The sequence below is a fragment of the Neopelma chrysocephalum genome, unplaced genomic scaffold, assembly GCF_003984885.1.
Source record: "Neopelma chrysocephalum unplaced genomic scaffold, ASM398488v2 Primary Assembly neopelma1_22, whole genome shotgun sequence".
Classification (NCBI taxonomy): domain Eukaryota; kingdom Metazoa; phylum Chordata; class Aves; order Passeriformes; family Pipridae; genus Neopelma; species Neopelma chrysocephalum.
In genome coordinates this window covers 19292911-19319681 of record NW_020897689.1, presented here as the reverse complement: position 1 = coordinate 19319681, position 26771 = coordinate 19292911, and the positions used below count along the sequence as shown (strand labels likewise).

At 41.0% G+C, this 26771-nt stretch overlaps 2 protein-coding genes across 5 annotated transcripts in view; one reads left to right on the top strand and one right to left on the bottom strand.

The window, feature by feature from the left end:
• MAPRE2 (microtubule associated protein RP/EB family member 2) overlaps positions 1 to 21985 on the top strand; it is a 99987-nt gene extending 78002 nt beyond the window's left edge. For all 3 annotated transcript variants that reach the window (XM_027674296.1, XM_027674287.1, XM_027674305.1), the window contains 3 exons: positions 9707 to 9846; positions 14326 to 14484; positions 19564 to 21985. In XM_027674296.1, the coding sequence (XP_027530097.1) occupies positions 9707 to 9846; positions 14326 to 14484; positions 19564 to 19635 (371 nt within the window). In that variant the 3' untranslated portion in view covers positions 19636 to 21985. The remainder of the gene's footprint in view (positions 1 to 9706; positions 9847 to 14325; positions 14485 to 19563) is intronic.
• Positions 21986 to 23697: 1712 nt separating this feature from the next.
• Positions 23698 to 26771, bottom strand: part of LOC113963345 (ethanolaminephosphotransferase 1-like) — a 57833-nt gene continuing 54759 nt past the window's right edge. For both annotated transcript variants that reach the window (XM_027674268.1, XM_027674274.1), the window contains exon 10: positions 23698 to 26127. In XM_027674268.1, coding sequence (XP_027530069.1) covers positions 26062 to 26127 — 66 coding nt within the window. In that variant the 3' untranslated portion in view covers positions 23698 to 26061. The remainder of the gene's footprint in view (positions 26128 to 26771) is intronic.

Below are 26771 nucleotides of genomic sequence, written 5' to 3'. Positions count from 1 at the left end.
CTCTGATCACTCCTGACGTCAAAGTGGGGCATTCTTGGCCAGCTGCCTTTAGCTCATTAGTGCTTCCAGGAAATGGAGCACCTAATAGCAGGCCAGTGCTGCTCTGAGCTTCTAAAGCTTGTTTACATCTTTGTTTTGCACCGTCTTGTGCCTGAACCTCTGAATTTCAGGGACTGGCACACACTAATTTCCCATGTAATGTCTTGCACTCCCTTTGAAAACAAAACCCAAGTGCTAATGTCAAGATGTTGTCCAGTTGAGAAATTGGAAAAGACACTTTTATTAAACACAGACTTGTTAATTCTTTGTACAGATGGTCTGTTTTTACCAAAGTCACAAATATGTCATCCAAATCAAAGCTGTGGAGGTGACAATCCTACAGAAATTGAATAGCTACTGGAGTGGAACCAGGCAGCTGATATGGAGGATAATGCAGTGTTGTGTTGTGTTAGCTTCTTCATGGAAAGATTCCTTCATTATTATTTTCCGTATTGTCTAGAAGTATGAGAGAGAGGACGCTAGTTTAATTTCTGAGCTGAGGATGGGGGTATAGACATTACATAATGCTGAGTGAAGTGAGAGTTCCAGCTTTTCTTGCTGCTTGTGTTTCAGAACAGGACTAATTCATTTAGGTGTCAGTCATTCATAGGTTTCCTGATTTCTGGGTGAGCGCATTTTCATTTCACTGATGTATTGTGCTTTTGTGCCTCACCTCACTGCGTCAGGTGACCTGGTTGTTTGACAGGATGAGAGCCCTTACTGGGTGCCTGTTGACAGAGGACGTGTTGGGAGGAGTTCTGTATGCATCTGCCAACTTGTGTGTGCCTCATCTCAGGCCATTTCAGAGTAAATTGGAATGCTGTGGGAGCAAGTTCTGGGTAGTTGGAAAATCACCATGAAAGATGTGTTTCTGTACCTCTGTCTTGCGCACATGCACAAGGAGTATTCTTTACAGTTGTTATAAGAGCCATAACATGCAGCCCAGGATGCAGTTGGCTTTCTGGGCTGCAAGCACACATTATTGGGTCGTGTTGAGCTTCTCATCGACCCACACCCCCAAGTCCTTCTCCTCTGCACTGCTCTTAATCCCTTCCCTAACCAGCCTGTATTTGTGCTTGGGATTGCTCCAGCCCAGGTGTAGGACCTTGCACTCAGCCTTGTTGAATTTCATAAGGTTCACATGGGCCCACTTCTCAGACCTGTCAAGGTCCTTCTAGATGGCATCCCTTTCCTCCAGCCTGTTGACCACACCACACAGCTTGGTGTCATTTTTAATTTGTGTGATTTGCTCTATATTAACACTGAAGCTTTGAAGTCTTAGTACTGCCTTGTTTCAGTTCATTAGCAAAACAAAATGAAGCAATAGTGAGAGAAAATAACCCAGAAGATCTTTCAGCATAATCCAAAAGTTTTTAAACAGTGTGTAGTAGACATGCCTAAATGTATGCATCTGTTGTTTGGTGTCAAGAGGGAGTAGATATATGGGTACTCATTCATACCGTATTTTGGGGTTTGGCAGATTTTAAAATATTGTAAATTGATCAAATGTATACATTTCTAAAGGAATAATTATTTAGCTACCAGTAATATTTCATATGCATTTCAGATGATTCCTGTTGTTTCACATAAAAACTCTTCCAGTGCCCTTTGACTGAGTTTTCAGTTTGAGTGATTTAAGAGATGCTGATCTTATTAACTCTTTATAACTGCCTTATGACACTGTGTTCTAACACTGTATTTTCAGAGGTAGACTAAGATACGTCTTTCAGTTAGTAAGTGGTCAAATCCCTAAAGACTGCTCTGAAAACTTACTCAAAAAGGTACTGGCATGAGTTAAAATTATTTTTGGTATTTAGTAGGCACTAAGGCTTGACAGGACCCCATGGTATCAGGTAGTTGCTTTCTGTACCTGTACGTGAATATTTACCTGTATCTCTACAAATGCAGAGTATGGTCTTTATTTAATTTGAAAAAAAATGCTTTTAAAACAAGGCAAAACTCAAAAAATCTGAAAATGCACTGGGGTTTGTGTTAATCGGGGAGTAGGCCAGGAGCCGTAGCCCTTCCCCTTCCAAAGGTGATCCTACTGGGGAGTCAGCGCAGGTCAAGGATAATGCAGCTCGGAAATGGAAGCATAAATAGGTCCCTACAACTAATCTGCTGTGCCACCCTCGCGTTGCCTCGTCCCTTCCATCAGACAGAGCCGATTTGTGGCCAAGCTGATGGTGGTGCCATGGGTGGATGGGTTTATAATGTGTAGAAGTCTGCTTCTAGAAAGAGTAGGAGCAGCAAGGATTCACCAGGTAAATACAGCTCCCTGCTGGGGGAATTAGGGTGTTTTCCTCCTTCAAGGAGCAGAGCCAGCAGCACAGATCACTGCTGTAGGCTCTCTGCCAGCAGCACCACAGCTGCTTTGAGATATAATGCCATCTGCCAGCCCTGAGCTGACTTTCGATCTCCAGCAGCCTCCGCTCTTCTCTAATGCAGTGGTAAACAGCCTACAGATGTACAGTCAAAATTATGGTACGGGATTAAAATATTAAGGCACTGTTGTTTGTGCCAGTTCTAATGCTCCCTGTGGGAAATAGCAGAAAAAGCCTCATCTGATCAAAATTGAAAATACTGATCAGGTTATCAGGATTTTAGCTTAGTGTCTTATGTAAGTATTCCTGTATGTCAGAGCAGATCTCCATGGAGCACTCTTTTGTGTGGGGGTATGGGGTGTCAAAAATACACATGTAAAAGACAGCTTAATAAAATTAATTATTTACATGTAAGCTAAAAATGTGAGAGGTTCTTAGATCTAAAAGCTGTTAGATTTTTTTAGTTTGAAATATTCAGTGAGAGCAGGATGACTAAACCAGAGCTGGAAAATACTGGAGGATCACATGAGGGCTAAAAATACTCACACTATGACAGGGAAAATAACCAGGGCAGAATGAACTGTTTGTGCATGAATGCTTTATATATAATGTGCCATCGAAGAGCCAATTGCACAAGAAAAATAATGATTTTCTTTAGGGAAATAGTATATCCTGCTGTGGCAGATATGCTGGAAATTAATTTTGAGGGATAAAAATACTCAACAAAACCAGTCTTTATTTTAGTAGCTAGTGATACAATTAGGACTCCTGGGAGACTAGAGAACTCCTTCTAATGCTCCTTTTTTTTTTATTTTGCTTTCCACCAAGACTTGCTACCTTTTCCCCAGGTGTCAGGCAATTGGTGTTGGTGATGGCAACCTCTGCCCGCAGTGGTGGGGTGCTCCAGGACAACGTGGCTGAGCTGCAGGGCAACAAACTGAAAACCTTCTCATGCCTAGTTCATACAAGGCCAAGGAATTGTACTAACTGATGGGAACAGCATGTGCAGTGACAGTGCTGGTCTGGGAGGTAGAGGAAAATGTCTCAGCTGTAATACAGACACACCTCCCCTGCCAGCAGGAGGAGAATTTAATTTTTAAACCCACTGAGCTCGAGAATTTAGACCACAAGACAATGCTGCTTGCAGTGCAGGAGCTAGGGCCTTTTTTCTAAAAAGATGATTGTGTTTGGAAAAGCAGTGAAAAGGCTCTTAATTTTTGGTGTACTATGGGTATGGTTTGAGTGCTTATGTTGCTCAAATTTTTGCATGATCTTTCATTTTTCAATATGCATTTCTTTGCAGATTGTACTTCAGATTTTCATTTTGAGACTGCTTTCTCCTTGTAGCTAAGCAGACGGTGGAATTTTAGAAAATGCAGGTTTTTAAGAGCATTTCAAATTTTAAATTGTTATTACTCTTTTTAGGCTATGTGGAATGGTTTCATCCACTGCAGATGAATGCTTGCATGCTTGAAGATGTTTCTAGAGAAAAGAGGGGTTCCAGTTGAGAACAATTAGTAGTTGCCTTTAAAATGTTGGTTATTTTAAACCGAGAGTAAAGTCTTCCTTTATGATGGGGAAGACCCTTTGGTTAGTTCCCATCTATCAAATCTCATATTAAAGACAAACCAAGGGAGTCATGCCATCAACAAAACTTTTTCGTCCAACAGGTAGACTCCCTTGTATGTTCTTCCTTGGATAGTTCTGCTGAAATTGTAAAAATTGTGTACTCACTCAAGTACACACTTCTCTTTGCCAGCTGTCTGGCAGTGAGGATCAATGTAGAGGCTGTACTGTAGTCAGCAGCAGTGGAGATTTGGAGAGCTGAGGGGACAGAAGGGTCCTGCCACCCAAGTGAAGGTAGTACCACAAAAAATTAGGCAGCTGCACCACAGCGTGTTGGGATTCTGAAAATCAAGTCAGATTTTGTCTGAGGTCGTTTAATTCCTATTAAGCATCATTTATCATCACTTATGCCAGTAAGCATCCCTAAATTGAGCAGTTTCTTGCATCCTGGTGTAGCTGCAACAATAAGCGTGTGTCAATATTAATTCATCTGCTGTTCTCACTCACTTGGTTTAAGCGAGTGGAGAGTTTTTGTTTAGCTTGTGAAGAAATTACTAGCTCTGTGGCCTCTTGTTGGGTTTGTTTCTTCTCCTGTGGCATGAGTCAGGAATATTCACTTTATGAAATCCTTTAATTTGACTAAAATAGACTGCAAGTGACTCCTAAATTCCACTGAAGCAGTACTCGTGTGGTCTCAGCCAAGTGTTGTGCTTGCTCAGGGCTTCCATTGCTTTCCACACTGTCCGCATGCACGTCCACACTGTATTCATGCACATGTTTTCTTGAAAATTTTACATAAATATTTAATGGCGTATTAATTACTCACATAGCTTCAAGGAAGATTTCTGCCTAAACGTTCAAGTAGGTTTCTTGACTGCAAGACTGCACTTGTGATGCAGAGAGACCTGCAATATGCAGCCTAACTTTGTTGTACCCAAACCCCGCACAGTGCCAACATCCACTGTTTTAAATTGCAGAAGTTTACATCTGTTTGTAAAACATAGGTCTTTAGCAGAAAGAATAGTGAAGCTGAAACTGCAGGGGATACATAGTAGTAATTGCTTCTGGAGTACCACAGGTAGAAATCTGTAATGCATTTCAAAGCTGGTTTGTTTTAACTTATTTGAGTACAAGAACAAAATAATTTGTCTTTCAGCTGTGAATTTACTTTTCTCATCTCTGCTAGCGTTATATGGGCAGATACAAATAAGTTATCCAGGTGCTAATTGAAGCAACTGGAATACTGTTTAGAAAAAAATTGTAGTTTGAACTCTGCTTTGACCTAAAATCAGAGCATGCTGTCACAGAAGTTCTCACAGAACAGTGAAGGTGGGAGGACACCTCTGAGATCGTCCAGTCAAACCCCTCTGCTGAAAGCAGGGTCACCTAGAGCTGGTTGCCCAGGACCATATCCAGATGCATTTTGAGTATCTCCAGGGTTGGAAACCCCCTGGCCTCTCTGGGTAGCTTGTGCCAGTATTTGATAGCCCTCAGAGTGAAGAAGTTTCTTCTTATGTTTAAGTGGAATTCCTTGTATTTTGTTTTGAGCCCATTGCCTCCCGTCCTTTGGGGACCACTGAAAGGAACACCGAAGTATTTCCATCTTCTTTGCACTCTCTCTCCAGGCGTAGATAGGATCCCCCTGAAGCTTCTCTTTTCCAGGCTGAACAGTCCCAGCTCTCTGACTTTCCTTGTATGTGAGGCGCTCCAGTCCCTTAGTCATCTTTGTGGGCCTTTGTTGGACTGTCTCTGGTTCATCCACATCTGTCCTGTACTGGGGAGACCTCAACTGAACCCAGCACTCTTGATGTGCATCAGCAGTGCTGAGTGAAGAGGGAGAATTAGCCTGCTGGCAATGCTCTTCCCAATGCAGCCCAGGAGGCTGTTGGCCTTCCTTGCTGCAAGGGTACCTTGCTGGTTTATGCTCAATTTAGTGCCCACCAGGATGCCCAAATCCTTTTCTGCCCAAATTGCTTTCCAGTCTGTTGGCTGCCAGGATGTTCTGGGTCAAGGGTTGATTCCTCTCCAGGGCAGGGCTTGGCATTTCTTCTTGAACGTCAATAGTAAGCTTGAAAAGCAGTTGGTAGTGGGAAACATTTATGGTGCTGATTACAATGCAGTTCTTTCACTGGTCAGTGAAAAGAGCTGGTTATTGGATATTTTTTAAATAAAATATCTGTATAAAATTTTGTACTTCCTTAGAATATTTAAGTGGGTTATATATAAATATTGTCATAGAAGATATGATGTTGGAAAGAATTTAAACTGCTTGGATCATATAGTCCCTCTGAGCAATGCATTAGAAACTATTCCACAATTGCACTAATTGACTGCAAAACTATTGCTCTACAGCAAGTCATTAAGAAAGATCTACCAAGATCTTTCGTCTCTTGTTTAGATATCTGGCTGTGGCAAGTACTTAGCACTACTCTACCAGCCAGCATTCTTTAATTCTTATATGAAATTAAGCTTTAACTAGAATGGGAGGCTTACCTCTGAGCTGATTCTAAAACTGATGTTTCAGAATAAATGTGCAGTAAAGCTTTTTCTTCCTCCAGGAAATTTTAAGTTAGAAATCCATAAGCATTCTCTGTTGCAATTAAGTTCTATCCAGCTGTCGCTGATAAGTATCTACTTAGCTGGTCTTTATATGTGTGACTGAAATTGGAATATCGTGTTCATTTAAGATCCTGAGCAGCAGAGCAAAAGTGGATTTCTTTTGATTTGTCTGGACGTCATAAAGCTCAGTAACACTTTGCTGTAGAAATTCAAAAGGCTTTGTTGTTTTCAAAGAAGGGCAGAGTACAATGCAGTGTATCGGTGCTATCCAGCCCTCGCTGTCCGCAGGCAGTAGGAATGTGGGTTTGCTCTGCACGCTCTGGGAGGGCCCCTCAGCTGCAAATTAGAGAGAATACCTGGGGATTAAAAGTTTGTGCCTGCTCTGTCCTCAGCTGTCTCTGGTGGTTAAAAAGAGGTGTGCACTTGATGATTTGCTTGCTGTGATCAGTACTATGGTCTGCAAAGAACTATCTCACTTGACAGGGCCATTGAGCATGAAAGGGAGCAATATGCAGTCCTGCACAACACGTGTTGCTTAGGTCTTGCACCATGACTCCCCAGGAGAAATGGTGAAAAGCTGACAGGCCAAGGGATGCTGCCCTGGAAGAGCTGAACGGCTTCTCCAATGCTTGTGTGCAGGTAGAACAAGGGTAGTTGGTAAAGGGGGGAGCTGCATTTACCAGCCAAGGTTTCACATCTGAAGGGCCATAGCTTGTTTTAAAGCATTTACTTTTCCGTTGATACCCTGAACTGCATCTTAGAGGTGTAGAACACAGTAAGAAATAAATAATCGATTCTTTGGTTTAGTATACATAAATTTTATTTTAAGTGTTGTGCAGGTGAATGTTGCAGTTGTGTGTGATACAAGTACTCATGAAATAACTTGAGACCCAACTAGAATGCTAGAGTCAAAGTGATTTTATTTCACGTGTGTGTTTTTCATTCATATTTGACATTAATTTTCTTCTGTTTGTCTGCTAATCCAAATGAAAATTATTTTTCTGGCTCTGAGAACATCTTAGCAATCCTGCTCTGAAGCAACTGACTTTTAGTTAATCAAAATATGGGCTGAACCTAGAAAACATTGAAGGCAGGGTACTAAAGTTTAGGCAATTTCGTAAAGAAAGAAGTAGCACCAAAAGATCTTGGCATTTTTAATGTTTTTCCAGAGATGATTTATTCCTTGCTGATCTAAGTACAATGTGAAAAAAGTTTAATTTCTGACATGTACAACACTGAATTTTCCCAAGTTTATTGAGTTTGTGTACTATATCTGAAATCTGCTAGAGAAGAGTTTGTGTATACAATTAGACATGGAAGCTATTGAGCTATCAGAGTCACCAGTTTCTAAAAGAAACAAAACAAAACCCAAGAACACCAAACAAACAAAAATCACAAAAAAACCCCACCAACATACTTTTCTTTTTCTTTTCTTATATGCCTTATATAAAAGAGCATAGAAAAGGAGGATGGCCACCTCGCACAGAAATGTTTACACGTTAACTGAATTATCAAGTTGTTTGTGTTCTGTTGGCATTACGTGACCCAGTTAATACAGAGTTATCCTTCAGGGTGGGAGGAGATGCCTGTTACAGAGGGAAGCCTGTGACTAAATCAGGAAAGCTTAAGCAAGCTTGATTAAATAACCCATTGCTGCTCTCCTTTCCCATCACTTTTCAATTCCTCCCATGAACTACTGTCACCGTTCTCAGGTCAGTGAGACTGTGAGCTCCACGGTCTGGTCATATGGGCAGCCCCACAAGATGTGTCTCTCCCTCTCCCTGCCTCCTTGCAATTTCTTCCTAGTAATGCATTTTTGCGCTACATTTGTTTTACAATGGATTTCTTTATTAAAGCATTGTCTGACACTGGTGATGCATCGTGGAAATGACAACTTAGAACAATTTGTAGTGTGCCATAAATCAAGTAATTGTATGGGAGGAGCAGCTGGCTAGGAGGTGTGTGGTAAAAGGTGGCTGCAAATTCTCTGGAATTGGTGAACTGCAACAAACTCAGAGCTCATCTGTGCTTGCTGGATTAGGGCTGTCTCCTGTGTGGCCCAGGCTTCAGAGTCAACATCATTTGATGGTGGAGGATGGGTTGGAGCCTGTCAGCACATCTGGACAACTGTACTTCGCTGTTTGTAGGAAACAGTGATAAACATGGGTGCTGCTGAGCAGGACTTCTGATTCACGTCTGCTTCATAAATCAAATCAAATAGGTCTGAGGGAGGCTGGGTTTGTGTTCTGTCTTCTTAGCCAAACCAGTTTCTGTACCAGATGTCTGTCCGCTACATCTCAAATTTATTCCTGGTTGGAGGGAATAAGGAAAAGGCTGAGTCAGAGTACAGTGCTTATGGGAGCTGAGGCAAGGGGGACGGCTGTGAGCCAGGCACTCACGTACTGGGCTGAGCGACTAAATCAAACAGCCAGCGTCGAGGAGGCGAAAGATGGAGAGGCAGAGCAAGGCGTGAGGAGCTGGCTGTGAGGTTCCTGTGAAGGCACTGCAAACCCTTGCACACAACTGTTCCTCTGCTTGGGCATTTGTGTGCTACAGTCATTGGGAAAAAGAGTATCTGTATGCACTTGTTAATTGCCATTTTTGCTGGTAAAGATGTTGCTCCATATTCTCTCAGATTTGCAGTGCAAGTAATTAAAAAGAAATAGGAAAACCTAAGCAGATCAAAACTCATCTTTTGGTCACTGTGGCCAACTGTGAGTTCGCCAATGGGTTTAATTCTGTGTGCTCTGTCTGAATCTCAATGCCCTTGTCTCAGGGATGGTTTACATTTGAGAATGAAGAAAGCACAGAGGCAGTTTAGCTGAGTTTGTTTCAGGTCTGTCTTTCTCCACAGAACTTGAGGGATAGCTGCGTACACTAAGTAATGGGCTGGGAGAATGGTCTCTTAATGGCATGTTTTTTTGAAGCTGAAAGCTGCTCAGAGCTAAGGGAACTCTATATTCTTGGTTTGATGTTTGTTTATTTTGGTTTTAGAATTAGTTCACTCTCATTAGCAAACTCAGACTGCTAGGAAATGTGGTTTTTCCTTTCCCAAGGTGTAGCAGCACCAGAACTTCCTCCACAGTCACCATGAAGTAAGAGAGAGAATGGCTGGCTGTAAAATGAATTCTTTTGTTGAAGTACCAGGTTAATAGGAATGCATTTATCATAGAGATCAATCTTGATTGATTGATTTATTGATGTATTGTGGTTTTCAGGTGCTGCTAAATCCAGTCCAGCTTCTAAACCAGGATCAACACCTTCTCGCCCATCTTCAGCAAAAAAAGCTGCACCCAGCAGCTCAGCATCCAAATCAGATAAAGATTTGGAAACTCAAGTCATACAGCTCAGCGAACAGGTAAATTTGCTCTGGGCACAAAATTAGATGCATTCATTGTCACAGGCAGGCATGAAATCTAATACTGTCCTCTGTTGAATGATGCTCTCCAGAATTATGAAGGGACAAAAGTGGAAATAGCTGAGCTGGAAAGAGAAAGAAAATATTTATTATTAAAAATAAGATCTGGGAGAGATGACTGGTGTTTGCCAGTATTTTTAAAAGAATATCTTAGGAGTGACAGGTAAGTCTTGCTGAAGTACGATAATTTTATTATGTGTTGAAATATATCTTTTATGTCACTTGGATGGGAAAAATACCAATAGTGTCTTTGCTCTTGTGTATTACAAATGAAATAAATCATTTAATGTGTCATTGTGGAGAAGACAAGCCTGTTTGTAATACCAAGTATTTAAGAGATTTGCAGATGAATTGAGACTAGTTCATTGCACTCTGCATTCTGGAAGGAAGGCATTAAGAAGGTAATATGCCATTTTCATTTAAAAATGTGACTTCCTTTTGTGAGAATACTTAGATATATTATAAATAATATTCTGCAATCTAGTTAATAAACCTTCAGAATTTCTTTATTGTTAGGAATGTAAGGGCTTCGTTTTTGTTTATGCTCTGGAGCTTTACACCTCTCTCATTCCTGGACATGCAAGAGTGTCTGCATTGAACATGAATAAATACCTGCATCTTGCTCAAGACTGTGCTGTCAGAATGATGTAAATGCCACTAGTATAAATGGGGCCTGATCCTTGTATTTGTCCTTGATGAGGGAAAATGGAAAGGAAAAAAACTCCATTTTAGAGTTTGAGCTGCCTGCAAGTAGTTGTTATTCTGGATCACGTATAATTTCCCACAATTAGGGGCATTTCAGTTTCAGATTTTTACTGACCTGAACAGCAAAAATTTCAGTTTGTTGGGACACTGTTTGCAAGTTCTTGGTTACTGTTATACACTTAAAGATGGTGGATGGATAGCCACATCCCAGACACGGCATACTGCAGATTCTAGGTATCATTCCAAGCAGCAGGGAGCACAGCAGTGTCCACCAGCCTTCTCAATGGGCTCTAGATTGTTGCCGTAACAGAAAAGTTTTTAAATGTTGCACAAGAAATGGATGTTTATATTTTTCATGGAATCCTTTTTTTTTAATCAATGTCGAGTGGAGTTCAAACGTCAGCTTAATGCAACTTAAACCGTGACGTCTGTTCTCAGAAGTCAGAATGTGTTTGCTTCAGGAGGAAGAGTTGGTTGGGATCTGAGCACCATAAAAATATTTGATCTTTACTGAAATAGGCAGTCACTATCACATCCACTGCTAACAGATTCCTAGCATGTTCCGTGTGTGAAAACCTTAAGCTTTATATACAAATAACCCTGAAGGAAAAGTGATAATTTCCCCCATCACCAAAGAGGAGAAGAAATTCTGAGGATTTGAAAAGTTGATGCTTTAATAGCTAGTTTTTAAGAGACATCATCTAGCTGGAGTAGTCTGGAAGGCTTTTTTTTAATGCTGACAACATTCGGTATCTCATTTCCCACTAATGGATACTTGTGCACCCTTGGCATATAACATGAGCCAAAAAAGTTATGCTGCAAAGCAGCTCTGAGCCAAGTTTTCCTGACCCCCCATCTGAACATGCTGGAAGAGCCAAATTGCCTGGTTTTTACCACTCTCCAGCAGTTGTGGAGATGAGGGCAGCAGGCACTTTTACCCAGTTTCTGTCTTTATTAGGAGTAAGAAGTGTTGAATTGTGTCTTGGATATCAGATTCCTCTGTAACTGTAACAGCCTTTTTTCAGACCTTTCATGGATAGCAGCTAAGGGAGATTGAAGTATCTGAACTTCCATGCGATTCGTAGCGGAAAATGTTAACTAATGGGAGTGTCTGTACACTGTGTTTTACCACAGCATAGCTTAATGAGCTATTTGCAATAATTGTAAGCTGTCCCTAACATTTGCTAGTTTAATGACTCCCAACAATCTTAAAGTTTCTCTTAAAATTATCTTTGATCTGTGCTAGTAAATTAAACACTTCCAAGGAATGTCACTTTGCACTGGAACTTGATTACCCATAGCATTAAAATACTGAAGTGGTCCCTGCTGTGTCTTTGGTCTGTGCCAACTAGCACTCTCCCAATGAGTGTCTCCATGCCCGAGGAGACAACACAAACCCGGGGCCATTACATACAGAGAAGGGACCTTTACATATGGAGAATGGTCCCAGGAACCATTAACTGTATGTGGGTACACACGAAGTTTCTGAAAACAGCACCATCTTGGCTGTGTGCCTACAGCTGTACTTCATCTCCAACCTGGTTCTGCAGCCCTGTGAGTATTCATGTTATTAGTAAGTGCCATCAGAGAAAAGACCAGTTAGTGAGAACTGCTGCCTTTGCACCCATTAACTGGGTTGCAGAGGGGTCCTTTTGGTCCAGAAGCAGAGCGTGGGAATTGATGCATGCTGTTCCTACAGTATCAGCCTTTTGGCATGTTAATGGAAGGAAAAAGTAAGATGTGATGTGCTAAATATCTGAAGAAATATGAATTCATGTGGCACAGACAGGTATCTGATATGTAACTGAAGAAAAGCATATCTGGTTTGGTTATAACAGCGTTTATACTGTAGCTAATTAACACTGTGTATGTATGCATAGTTTAATGGTTTTATTTCTTCAAACAGAGCAAATGTGATAGAATAGAAAAGGGGGAAAAAATAAAAAAGGGGGAAAATGTCTTCATAGTAAATAGGTCAGAATAGGGAGATGGTCTGAGCTATTAGCTGCCAATTTTTCAGCTGAAGTTCATTGTTTTCCCAAGCTCTAGCAAGCACAGAGCAAGAGATCTGGAAGCAGTTACATTCTTGTTCTGTCTGGGTGCAGGCATTGCTCTCAAGCAGTATGCTGTGGCAGATCCAGAAGGCACATCCTGAGTGTGAGGTCTTCATCTACAGACCGGAATATTGTAAACTCCTGTTCCATTTTGCTATTCCTACTTTTGTGAAAAAATAGTTAATTTAAGGTGCCTGATCATTATATCCATCATGGATTCAAACTGTCAAGGGAAGATTTGGGTGTGACACTCAGGCAGCTGGTCAGAAATGGATTAGTACATAAATGAGATGCTCTGAGATCCTGCTCTGGTAACAGGTCAGTTCTGCTGCTTGATGCCTTTGAGAGTGCAAACAAAGGTCAGAAAAAGGCATCACTAGCTCAGCAGTTATGGAAAAAAAACCCCGTTAGGATTTAGTAGGCTGTCAAAGCATTGTTTGAACTCTGCTGGTATTTTTACTAGTGAAGAAAATAAATTAGCTTGCAGTGGAACTGGCAGCACGGAACTTTCTATTAAATTGCATCAGTTCACTGAAATGTAGTCTGATATGATTTATTTAGCATGTTTTATTTAGAAAATAATTTGTATAATTGCAGGCTTTAAAGTGCTAATTTGGCTGTAATTGGATGTGATTGGGGTCAGTGTGTTTACTATAGACAGCTTTGTCTGTGATTATATCTGTTGGTTCTTACACTGCTGTCCTCCAAATTTGTGAGCCACTTACACATTATCCTGATTGTGTATAACCTGCTAGACAAAAATTTATATGTTATGTTCCCACAAAATTGTTCTTTTCTAAATATATATATGTGTATGTATATATGTAAAAAAATATATTGCAACATCTGTCATGATTTATATGAAGCCTAATCATTAACAGCTGCATTGCCCATAAATGATTTGCAGCAGTCCTAGTGGTGAAATTGAGGCTGACAGTATAGCTTGAAGACTCTCATGAACAACAAGGCTGAGAAGAGAAAGATACTTAGCTTTTGAGAGAATTTGTTGATAGAAACAGCACATCAGTCAGAGCAGAAAGTCCATGGTGCAGCCAGTCATGGCACCAGAGTGCCAAAATGCAGGTCTATAGTAGTATGGTAAGTGGGGAGGCAGAACAGGAGAGGTGGCCAACCAACACAGCAGTACTCGCATTTGTAACTAGAGGACGTTTTTATTTCCTAACTAGACCAACTCCCTTTGTGAGCTTTTCTGCTAATTCTGTGTGTTTTTAGGCAAGGAGATATTGTAGGTTTCCGAACAACTACACATTAATACAGGCAAAACAATGCAAGTACTGAGCTGAAAGTTTTATTAATTACCATTACGTGACACTTCTGGCAGCCTTGTTAGGAGACAAGGCTGAAGTAGCCCTGATTTCTGAACTGCTGCTTTGGGCTTCAGTATAAAAGGGCACTGAGAAAACTGACCTTTAAGGATCAAGGTTAAGATGTATCCAAGAGGCGTAATGGGGCAGCCCAATTTTCTGTTCTCTCTATGGTGTAAGGTTCAGTCTAGCACTTCAGAAAAAAAGTGGACTTCATTTTAAGCTATACAATTGAATATGTATGTAAGATTGCTTAGCATGCATAATTTTAGACCGAGTTGTTTTGTCTGTAGTGCACCTCAAAACTGATGCATCATGTCTTGGTTTATATGCAGGTACATTCGTTAAAACTTGCACTTGAAGGTGTGGAGAAGGAAAGGGATTTCTACTTTGGCAAATTAAGGGAGATTGAACTTCTCTGCCAGGAACACGGGGGAGAGAATAATGATCTTGTCAATCGGCTAATGGAAGTCCTTTATGCTTCAGAAGAACACGTAAGTTCAAGCTTAATGTTTTTCATTTCAACAAAAAAGCTTAATTTCTTAAAAAATTGTTGGTACAGTATTGAGTCATGTCCTATATTTAGGTCAGCAGAAGTGTAGCAGCTAGGATTTCCATGAATTTCCATGACTTCTCCCCCCAAAAAGGAAGTTTGCATTTGCAAACAGCAGGCTTTTCAGCTTGGGGAAAGGATTCCTTTTCCCTGCTTTTCAGTGTAGGTTTTGTATTCTGGACTTGCTGATGTTGATCTGAAAGGGGAGGGTCTGTGTCACAATTATAAATTGACTTCATATGGTTCTGAGCCTCAATTTTGTTTTTTCATCTTCTCCCTGTGTGCATAAATTCTTTTACTTGTGTTCTTCAATGTGTTGAAAATCACAGAAATTCTGGCAGAGGTGCTTTGAGTGTCTACAGCTGCAAACCTTCTCTAGCCCATGTGGCAGTGTTGGAATATGTATGGTACAGGTTGCCAAGTACATGATTATATCTACAGAGATAATGCTCTTTAGCATTTTTTATCCTCTTGCTATAGGCAAAATTCTTCCTTGTGCAAATGCAATAATCCTCTATTAGCAAAATTTCAGAAATGTATTGTCTGCAAGATTAAGCAAGAATGTCATTGCATCTTAGACTTAGTGTTGTGGACACTGAACAAAGCAAGAAGCAGCAAAGGGTGCTGGTTAAATTCCTCTGAGACATTCAGGGCTAATGATTCAGTGAAGATTTAGCTGAACTACTCCCATTCATGTTAACTAAATCCCTGTATGGATTGTACTGACAATTGACCCTTCACCCTTCAGTGGATGATGGCTTTGGCTCCAGAGTGTGTAGGCATCAACTTAATCTCTTGGCAACACTGTGGCACCATAGGCTGTCTTATATCTGTTTCCAGAAAGCTGTTGCAGCAGTAGTCAACTGACTTAAAATTTTATATCAGTAGTGCAAAAGGAACTACTAATTCACGTGCTTTTCTAAAAAAGACTGATGTAGAGCATTAATGTTTGAAAGTTAGGTGCAAGAGGGCCACAAGCTTGCTGCTGACAGGGGCTACTACTTAGATGAGAAGTGACAGGGGAAAGAGGATGTGTTCAGTGGTGCGGGACAAGTGCTAGAGAGGAAAAGGAGGAGGAAACCATTATTTTCACAGGGATAAACAATAAGACAAATTTACCAGGCATGTGATAACAGGGTGAAAGTGTTACATATATATAGTGGTCAGAGAAAATGTCTTCTGGATTCAAGAACAGTGATTTATTTATAAAGCAAAGCCATAAAAATCCCTCTTCTCCCCATAGCCCTGCCACATCTGTCTATCTCTTGGCTTAAATAGCAAAGTGATTCCACAAGGAATGCATTTGTTGCTTTTCTCCCTGCAGTTTTCCTTACTGGTGAACACATTACAAAATTTTCTACAAAAACTTCAGTCCATATCCTAGTGTTTTATCTGCTTCTTCCCTCCAAGCCATTCTCTGTTGCAGTCATCATCTCTGCCTACATACAACAACTGTGCCTTTATCTAAAAATGTGGTTGCAGTTGGGAGGCTGGGTATGTCACTTCAGCAGGAGAGCATTCTCTTTCAGAGAGGAATACAGAGGCCATTCCTCACACAATTTTCTTGTATCTTTTGGTGGAAGATTTGGTCTCCTCACCTTAGCAGATGGACTGTAATTTGCTGTGGAAGGACCCCAGTGCATTAGCACTAAATCAAAGACTGGTTTGGTGCTGATTCAGATCCTGCCTACTTTTTAGGTTGGGACCTTACTCTCTCATTGTCCTGCCTTGCCTTTCAGGTCTCTTTTGTGTTTTTTTCTCTCTCTCTCTGTAATGAATTTGACCCAAGTTAAATTCTTCATCTTGCGTCATTTTGCAGTTAATCCCTTGGTATCAGCAGTTTGTCTTTCCCAGTCTCCAGCATGAGGCTGTTATGTGAATTTTGTGTAGAATTATTCAGAATGCAAGTATAGAGCATAGTCCCTATAAAAAGCATTCTCCAGAGGTTTGATTGTTGTAGTATTGCATTGAAGAGATTTTTACCAGGTTCATGTCTTGGAATGGGGAGTGGGGCAATTATTTTTTTCAGAATTCCAGTTCATACCGTGTTTTCAATCATAACACTTCATAAGCTTCTGTTTTGCTTCATTCACTAAGGGCTAAATTTTTAAGACTGATCAATTTCTTTTTTTTTTGACTTGTCAATTTCGGTGAGTTTGAGCAGCACAAATATCAATCCATTTGGGTTCCTTGTCCATAGAGGCTCCCTTTTCTTTTCTCTGTTACGGTTCTGTTTTAAACCTCATCGTTGTCTCTGTTTACACAAGAGGGATGTAGTACCTGCTACTGTCACTTAACATTTGGCCGATCAGTCTGTAATCCATTGTAATTTTTAATTACAGATTGCTCATTTGTAATCTTACTTCTTCATCAAAAACATCAAACTTGACAGAGAACAGTGCTAAAAAGGCTACATTTGGTTGGTGAGAAGATGTGGCTCCTAATTCTTATGCTATGACTGCTATAGACAGTGTCAAGATCTCAGTGTGTAAAGCATTTGGTCATAGGGTATTACAGTAGGAGAGCTTCAGACTGATGGACAAGAAGAGGCTATGTGTGTAGTTATGAAACACACAGACATGTGGGTCTTGGCATAAAGCAGAAACTTGGGAAAGCTTTTGCTTTCCTACGTGAACTGTTCTGGTTCAGTTCATGTAGAATTTGGGAGAATTGCTCAAGTTTGATATCTCAATTTCCTAGAACAATTGCTCAAAATGCAGTTGGTTTGGTAACTTTCTGCTCTAGCAGCTACTCCTCTGCTGCTGCTTTTGGAAAATGATCCACTCTCCCCAACACCTGGTTTTCATAGTCTAGCTCTTCAATCTACAGGCACACCTGAGGCAGATGGATTTAAGGGTCAAAAGGGAGCACCTCTCAGCATGGGTGGCAGAGATGACCATGGTCATGTGGCTCAAGCCAGAAATAAATGTTCTAAATAGATCTTCCACTATTAGATCCCCTTATTAGGGGATGCTATTCAAGGAGATTCCACAGTCCCAAAGTAACTGGGCATGGTGACTCTCGTCTTTCCCATTTCACGTATTTATACAAGCTATACATACTGAGAAGCATGTATCCCAGGTCTCAGAATGACTTCTGAGGGAGTCACATAAGATTCACTATTTCCATCAAAGGTAGACCTGGCAAGAGAGGAGCCACCACTCCTCTTCAGAGCTGTGGAGTAGATTCCCAAGCCAATTCCCATGGTTAGAGGCTTTTCCTATTGTATCAATGAAAAGGGAGCATGTATATGTGACCTATAAAGTCCACATGAGTGGGCTTTCTAATGGAGGTATCACATAAACTGGGCATACAGAGAGTCTGTGCAACATGTGCATTCCAGAGCAGATCACCTCAACTCATAAGGAGGGTCAGGATAGATGGGGTTAAGGTAACATTGCTCATTAAACAAGCTTCAGTTTTCTCACCCCAAGAGGCAGGGCCACGTTCTCACAGCTGTCAGCTCCTCTCTGTGAAACTCTGTTCTCTGCAAGTCCTGCACCCTTGCAGCCCGTCACAGAAGTTGCAATTTTTAGGTACTGTGCACAAAGCTGTTTTGACATGATGTACCTACTGTATGTAATAAGGGCATCATTCCCCCCAAGGGGCCAAAAGGCGCTAAACTTCAGTTGTCCTGACTGATACGTGGCTTCTACCTGAAAATGGTACCTGAATGATAGAGAGCTTGCTTTCAATTGGAATTGGCCTGTTTCTGTTCGTGGTAAACAGCTGACTATTTCCATTGTATCAGCAACTATTAGGAGCCTTATTCTCCTGCTCTTGCCTTTTAGAAATACAAATATGTTATTGCCAGAAACGAATTTGCTTATTTCATAAGCTACTCTGAACTATTGTGGAAAAAGTCAAATCACGGCCTCACTTCTCTTTTGATTTTTGCCTCAAATTTGAAAACTTAGCAGTATCGATGTGTTCAAGTTTGTTGTTCAAGCCACTTGCTTCTACCGAAATTGCTGGGAGCCAGGAGAGTTCTGCACAGGTACCGGACTGGGGATGCAGTTGAATGGCAGCTCAGTGTCTTGGAAAAGTGTTTTCCTTCAGAGCTGCCAATGGCAGAGTGGTACTAATGCAGGGCAGAGCATATGCGAGAGGGATCTTTTCAGTGAACCATGCTGTGGAAAAATGGAAACCACTTGAGAGGAAAGCTGTAAATGCAGCTGTGCTTAATGGGAATCCAGAAGGGATGCTCTAAGTGTCAGCCAGACTTTTTGAACTCAGATAACATCCAGGTCAACTCAGGATACTAGGTCTGTTGTCTCTAACTTGGAAGTTGTTTCGAACTGGTATCACCTTGAGTCAGATTTGTCTTTCAGTGGGAATGTATATTCAGAGGGACAGCTTTGGTGCATAAGAACCATTTGTAAATGGGAAGTGCTTATTTGATGATTAGTGATTTTAGCAGTAGCTTTATAAATCAGTGAATACTGGACTCTTCCCCCTCACCTCCCCAAGAAAATGTGTATGCAAGCCTTTGGGAGTTAGCGTGGGTGTATTATTTTGAGGAAAGTAGTATGCCTGACCTCAAAAAGGAGGCTGTGTTTAATTCTTAAAGCAGGTGGTAGCACAAGTGTCATGTCCATTTAGTGATATAAACCCAGACTGAAGATTGTGTGAAAACCACAGCAAACAGGTTCAGAAAACCTTGGACAAACTGAAAATGGGAGGACATCAGGATTGTATGATACAGCATCTAACTGTTGGCATATCACTGTCTAACTATTAAAAATGTTCGCTTACCAGAACAGATGACCTTCAGTGATGTTGAAAGCTGACATTTTTTCTAAGGAAATATCAGTACTGCATATGCCTCGATTAAAAATAAAGTAAATCCATTTTATTGTAATACTACAAGAGACTGCTTTTCTTAGGTAACAGCCCCTTTTGTACTTACTTGCATGAAAATTAGAAGTTAAGATTTGTGCTACAGTGAGCACCGTGGGGCAGGATTACATGAGGAGTGCTTTCTACTGAAGACTGTTTTGGGGTCTTTTTCTCCCTACAGGAGAGCCACACAGATGATCATGAAGGTGAAGAGCAAGTCCATGAACAGCCCCAGCAGCAGGATGAGTACTGACTCGTGCAGCATCTCTGACAATTTTCGTTTTGTGTTAGAACTTTCTTCTGGAAAATGGAACATGTGCGGCCTCAAACTTGAAATCAGTTCACTCCCAGTCTGCCATTAACGTTTATGTACCATAGTGAGTGCCAGCCAACCACTGCATTCTGTACCAATACTTTGCCAAGATGCATTTGCAGACGTCCTCTTTCAGTGTATCTTCCCAAGAGGTTGTAGGGCTACATCACCTACTGTGCATCACTGCAACTTCACCACTTGGCTGCTTGAGATTTGTTCTGCTCTTTAAAAATATATATATTTATTTTTTTTCTTTTTCGTCTTAAGTATGATACACTTGTAACTTGTTCTAACATATTTATATTGGCATTTTGTGTGGCAAGAAGTTCCGTACCACTAGCTGTGTTTCTCACTTTGTGGTGCTTTTGCGTTTTCTAGTACATCTGCCTTGGGGCATAAATTTGGTCAAACAATTGGAATAAAGGGATACAGTGGATGTCATACTCAAGCCATAACGATGAGGTGTGTTGTGGAAGAAAATGCTCATGTTTCTCATGTTTATTCCTTTCCTGCCTTCACAGGCAGAGCATCTGTTTCAATGGGAGATTTAAACCCCTATGTTAGAAAGCTGCATGGTATGTTTTTTGGCTTATTTCTGGAGGAACAGACATCCACTTAAGTTTTTTGAAAACCCTCCCAGTTTCCTGACTAGTAAACAGACATTTCCCAGCTTTTCTTCCTTCCTGAGGAATCCAGTCCCGGCCTCCAGCTGCAGCTCTGCCTCCACAGAGCTCAGTACTGATGAAGGAGAGAAATCTCCTTGACACAAGTGTAGATGCAGGACATGATTTCTGCCATCATCCTTGGCTTCCCACCCCTCAGAAAAGGACAAAGTAGGCCAGCCATTTCATTTTGCTTTCTTTTTCCCCTTCACTGCCCCATCCATAAAAGTATGGAAGACAGAAATTTTCTCACTAGTGCAAGGTATGGGGAAAAACCAGCAACAGCTGAACCCCTCCCCAAACTCTATGTAAGTGAGTGATGGACACCTCACGGGTTTGAGGCTGCTTCCAAAGCATGGAGAGGCAGTGAGGAGTCCTGGAGACAGGGCACACATAAGAGGGGGACCATCTAACTTAAGGGGACAGAGCAGCTTCTGCTCTGGGCTGACCTTCCTTCATCAAGGCCCTGAAGATGTCTGCAGTGAGAGTGTTCCCTTCCAGTGTGGTCCCATGACCCTGTTCTAAATGATGGTATTTTATAAACAGTGGTATCTTGGAGTATATAAAGCATTCCTTGTTCTTCTCATAAAACTGTGTGTTGTAGTCTCTCTGATTATTTAATGCTTGGTATTCTTGGTATTCACTTGATCTTCTGAACTGGAGATTGCTATGCTGATTTAGCAGGTACGTGGAAATCCCATCCCAATTGGCATTCACTGAAAAACTCCAAAGCCTGTTGAACAGCTAAATCATTTTAGATGTTCATAGGCTCCTAAAGTGTAAGTTCCCAGCTTATGGTTCCATGGAAAGGTTTTCAATTAATCAACCCCTGGGCACACACACAAGCATGACACATGCAGTTTTCCATTCCTAATCAATCTTTTGCAGCTAAGTGGCTCTTAGTTAAGTGTGAGAACCCTGCTGTTGTGTTGCACCACCGAAAATATATAAAATACTGTTAAGCACTAGAACAAGTATTTCCAGTTCCTTAATCCTCCCCCTGCACAGCAGAAGAGTTTCTGGACCCTGCAGGCTGAAGTTTTGCTAGCCCTGCAATCCAGTATTGACCTCACATCCTACTAGGTGATGAGGTCAAAGTACTTGCAACCTGCAGGCCAGCACTTTCCTCTCCCGTTTCAATTGGTTAAAAATAAGGTCTGGTTTAATTATTTAAAAAATGTGTATATTCCAAAATAAGTATTTCCAAGAATCACCACAATGGGGGAATTGTCATTTTTGTTGTATTTGTGTTTATTAGAACATATGTACTTATTACAATTGTCATTGTAATAAATGGTAGTTCTTCATAATACTGTTGAAGAGCAGTTACTAATTTTTTTTCCAGATTCCAGAATGTCCTTTAACCTATACGGGATCTCTGATGGGGCAAGGAGTTTGGGATCAGGCTATAAACCTAATTTCATCAGCATCAGTCTCTGCTTACTGCCATTCATCCTTCTGCTAATACTTGAGCAGATGCATGGAGAGCACTTCAAGGGAAAACATTTTTCTAAAGGTGCAAATGGTTGGGGTTGCTGAGCTCCCTGGACGATTCATAGCCAGGCTGTTGTGCCTCTCTCCTCTTCTCTCTTTTGAAGCACGTATTAAAAAAAAAAAAAGAAAATTTTTTAAAAAGCTGCACTTAATTTCCTGAAAATTCCTCATATCCTGTTTCTAATCTGAGGACCATAGCCCTCTCACTGCTTGTATCAAGGGGGGAGTAACTGATGTAGGGAGCTGGGGCAGTGAAATACCTTGAGGGCACTAGAAATTTGGCTGTGCTGAGGGGAGAGCAGTGTTCTGAAAGGGGAAAGAGTTGCCCTTCTCCCCCCATCCCCTGCGAGTAACCCATTCTTCTGTTATGGTTTTAATATGCATTTGTAATTACCTTTACTAAATAGCACACCATAAAGCTTTGGTTATATATTAAATGTAAACTGAAAGGAATGTAAACATATGTATTGTTAATTATAAATAGATAAGTAATGGCATAATAGATACAAAAGAAGTCTTATTCAGATGTATCAGTCATTTTACATTATCCACGAATTGTCGCATGATAGCGTAGATTTTTGTCTGAATATGTGAATAACTTGACTTGCGTTTATCTTTTTACATATTTAATAAAAAAATATATGTTAAAATCTGTCTAGCTCTAGAGACTATTCAGAACATTCTAAAATAATACTTTTCTGGATAGAATACATATTTTTGATTCATCAGGGACTGCATATGGGAGCAGGAAGAAAAAGGCAGCTGCATTAAAAAACCAAAAGTTCACTTATCCTGTGTGTGTGTGTGTGGGTACCATCTGTTTCCCCAAGAGCTCAGCAACTGTATCCCCTTCTATAAATCAAAAAAGAAAATGCATGTATGCCTGTGCATGTAAACAGCACATTTTTCTTTATGGTAAATGCTTTCGGATTTCAGAGTACTAAATCTCTTGTGTATCAGTTTTGATACAACAGCAAAATTGGCAGCAGCCAGGAGGCAAAGAGAGTACTACAGCAAGGGCACTGAAACTCCCAGTGGACTTTCCTGCAGTGGCCAGGTATTCAAGGATGAATCTTCAGTGCAGTACCTAAAAGCTGCCTGCGTTTCAGATTAAAGTATTAGGCTTTTTGGAATAAAAGGGGGGAAACTTCATTGTAATTCTCACTGCTCTGATCTTTTGCAGCACGAGCAATGTTGCCGCAGTAGTTGCTGCTCAATCTCCGAGGCTTCGAGCCTTGGTTCAGGATCCCTTTGTGCCATGGTTGTGTGCCACCAGCCTGGGCCCTGCTGCTATTAGGTATTCCTGGGGCTGAGGCCAAATTTTTGCTTAGCCCTGCTCAGGGAAGGTTTCTAATTGAGGGGGTAGGATGAAGCAGGGATGGAGGAGCCCATTTCCAACCCAGGCGTTCAAACCTGGGAGAGCTGCTCTTTTGAGTTGCTTTTTGTAAGACTTGGTGGGGAGGCATGTCTTTGGGCTAGTGCAAATGTTCAAAAGCATAAAAAAGGTACCTATTTTCCAGTTAAAATAGTTGAAAACATTCTGCCATAATGTTGCAACAAGAAAAAAAAATCTTTGTTAAGACTATTAGGTCATCTACATAGTTATCTGACTTTGCAAAATAAATCTGTGAACGTACCACCCTATGAGCAAAGCCTTTTTATTCCTGTTCATTGAACCAGCTACCATCTAGGATGGCTAAAAACTCAATATATACACTGTGCAATACATGATTTCTTTTTATATATGTCTTTATAGAGATTGTAGTGACAAGTTGCTTTAAAAAGGAAAAATAAAATTATTTGCCATGTTTTCATACAGAAGGTGAAAAACCTGGCCAGAGCTTAATGTCCTTAAAAAGTGACGTTGTATTTCTCTTTAGAAAGGTACAAGTGCAGGCAGGTTGTGGTATTTCAAGTTTTATAATTTCATTTAATGAATATTTCAAAATACTCCATTACAGTGCATCAAATAGTGCTGCTTCTGTGACCCTTATTTCCAGCTGTTTCCTAATTAAGTGCAAGACAGACATAAAAGAGAAGTCTGTCCACAGAGTTTCTCCAGTACAACCAATTTAGAGGTAATTTCGTTTATTGTATTCTAATTCTTTTCTCATCAGAACTTCCTCCAGACACTTGTGATGGAAGGGTGAAATATAAACTTCCTTTATAAAGTAGGTGAGACTTTTATGTCTCTGGTATTGGATGTAGTATTTAATTCCATCAAACACTGAGACTGCTGGGTGCATGCAACAACATCAAACTTGTCATTCCCCTTCAACACAAACTGCCTTTTTTAGCAAACTTCATTAAATAACCAGCCTTCAGACTTATTCTGAGAGAGTCCTTAGGGAGTGCCTTGGTGGACACCCCACGCTCCCTGGGCATCATGCAGGATAGGGGCATGCCTACCACACCAGTGGGGAGGAAAGCTGGAAGATGTCCCTTGGAGCTGGACCACAGTAGTACCAAAGGGCATGGGAGCCTCCCTTCCCTGCAGGGCTCTTGGAAAAACCTCTGACTCTGCATTAACAGGATCCCAGTCCCCTCTGCCTAACTCAAACCTTAAGCTGCTTGAACTGTGACTGTAGTCTCGTGTTCATTTCTGGGGTGGGACCCTCAACATGCTCATTTGGTAGGTGGAACATGCATACTTTCAAATCACAAGAAACCTTCCCAGTCGGCGTGGATTTCTGGTTTGTGATGAGGGGAAGCTGGTGCAGGCCTGTCCCCTGGCACCACAGGAAGGGCTGCCAGGGGAAATCACCTGCTGATGTTGTGGGAGGGCAACTACTGTAACAGGCAGCACCAGCTTAAATTGAAGCTGTTCATATGACTAGTCAGTGCTCAGCTGAAAATACTAATAGGAGCTACTGATATAAGGGTAAGTTAATGGGGGGGGGATGATCAGGCTAGTGATAAACCCAGAGAAATGGTCTAAGAACTGAAAAAGGTGAACTTAAGCCTTAGCAGCTCAACAATTGTGCTTTTACCTGGCTTTTGGCAAGCAAAATAGTTAATAAATATGCCAGTCTGTCAATCACATCCCTTTGTGCAACAAATGTAATCTCATGCTTACCTTGGGGAATGGACAGATTGTTTCATTAGTGCTTCAAGATCACAAAGTCCCTCTGGCTAGGGCAGCATATGAAAAGAGATGAAACTCAAATTCTTACTCCTTCCTCTAAGGCATGCAGAAAACCTACGTGTATTATAGATGAAGTGAGCAGTTTACATCTGCATGCAAATGTGTAACATTTGAAAAAAAAAAACTCTTGTTTCTTTTTCTTTTGTCTTTTTTTTTAAACCCACAAGAATTTGCTTCAAGCACACAGGCAAATAATGGTTTGTTTTGCATTTTGCACTCAAACACAATGTTTGACCTAAACTAGTTTTGCAGTGAAATGTGTGAATCTTTGAAGGTTTGCTGGCCAAATTTATTTTCAGCTGGTTACCTTTGTAGAGTATATTGCTCATTGCTACTGAAATATCAACAATGTGCTTGTTACTGCCTAGGAAATAAATATAAAGGTCAGCTGCTGCTGTACAGAGCCTGCATTTCTGACAGATACAGGTCAGCTGAGACTCATCTTAATGCTGAGAATGGGAAAAAACCCGTACATTTCAAAAACACTTTACCCATAGCTTTCTCAGCTCATTCTCTTGTCTTCACACATTCATTTGAGGTGAGGAAAAGACTGAATGTGCATAAGCCTTTCAGGAGGTTGTATGGAAGAAATGAGTTGTGAGAAAATAAATATGGAAAATGAAGCAGGCACAGATGTCTGAGTGAGAAGGACATACAGGGAGTGTTTGCATTGCTGGGGTCCCACTGGTGACTAGGCTGGGCAAAACCAGTGCTGGTTATAAACCACCAAGAAGCTTTTGTAACCCGGCATGAATTTATCCAGGACTTTGGACAAAATGGCAAGGAGGAGGAAGACAAAAGCTTCAGAGAGGCCAGTAACACAGCATTAGTGTTAGAAGAGAAAAAATGTTAGCAGCAGAACAACTTGGTAAACACTTCTCTGCTGGACAGGAATCTTCCTCTGAGATGAAGCATCTTGCTGCATAGCTCATTGTCGCAGTGGTTCAGATATCTGTGCTGTTCTATTCTTTGGTTATTTTAATCAGATTAATTCCAACTGTTTATCACATCAGAAGAGTTGCAGATCTCCACGTAAGTGTTACAGTCTGATCATAGTGCAGGTGTTCACTCTTGGATGCGTTTCTTCAGGGAAAAGATGTAAATGTTCAAGTGCTCACTCAGCTGCCTACCCTAAAGAGAAATCATGGAGATTAGCAGCCTGTTTGGTACGTGCTTCACAATTCACTGCCTTTCCTTTCCCAGTCAGAGGGGGGAGGACCCAACCACAGTCTTAGTGTACTTGGGGACCTACAAGTACACAAGGACCTGCAAGTATTCAAACAAGAGAGCTGTGGTCCTTACATTCCTCTTGCATCACACTGATGGGAAGTTAATTTGCTACAGACCAGATTCACAGATGAAATAAGCTGTGATGGAGCTGAGCCCTCTCAGTCAATAGTGAACTTTGACCAGGTATTTTCCATTCTGACCCTCACCAATTGGCCCATATTGATGCTGGGGTAGACTCTACTATGACACCAATGTCTGCTGACACGTCTTCTTTCAAAGAAAATCCTTACATCCCAATGGTGTGTCGTAAAGAATGCTGAACAACTCCCTCTGAAATGAGATTTTTGCTATGCTAGGTATTTTATCTAAAAGCAAATCCCCATGAAAAGACTTGCTAAAGGATTATTTGACAATTCAGAGAAGAGGGCATCAGCAAAGTAAAAATGAATTTAAGCAGTAATTCAGATGACAATAAATGACAAGTCTGAGATCTAGCAGACACAAAAATGCACTAGTAAGACTGATGAACTGGAAAAACTGTTCAT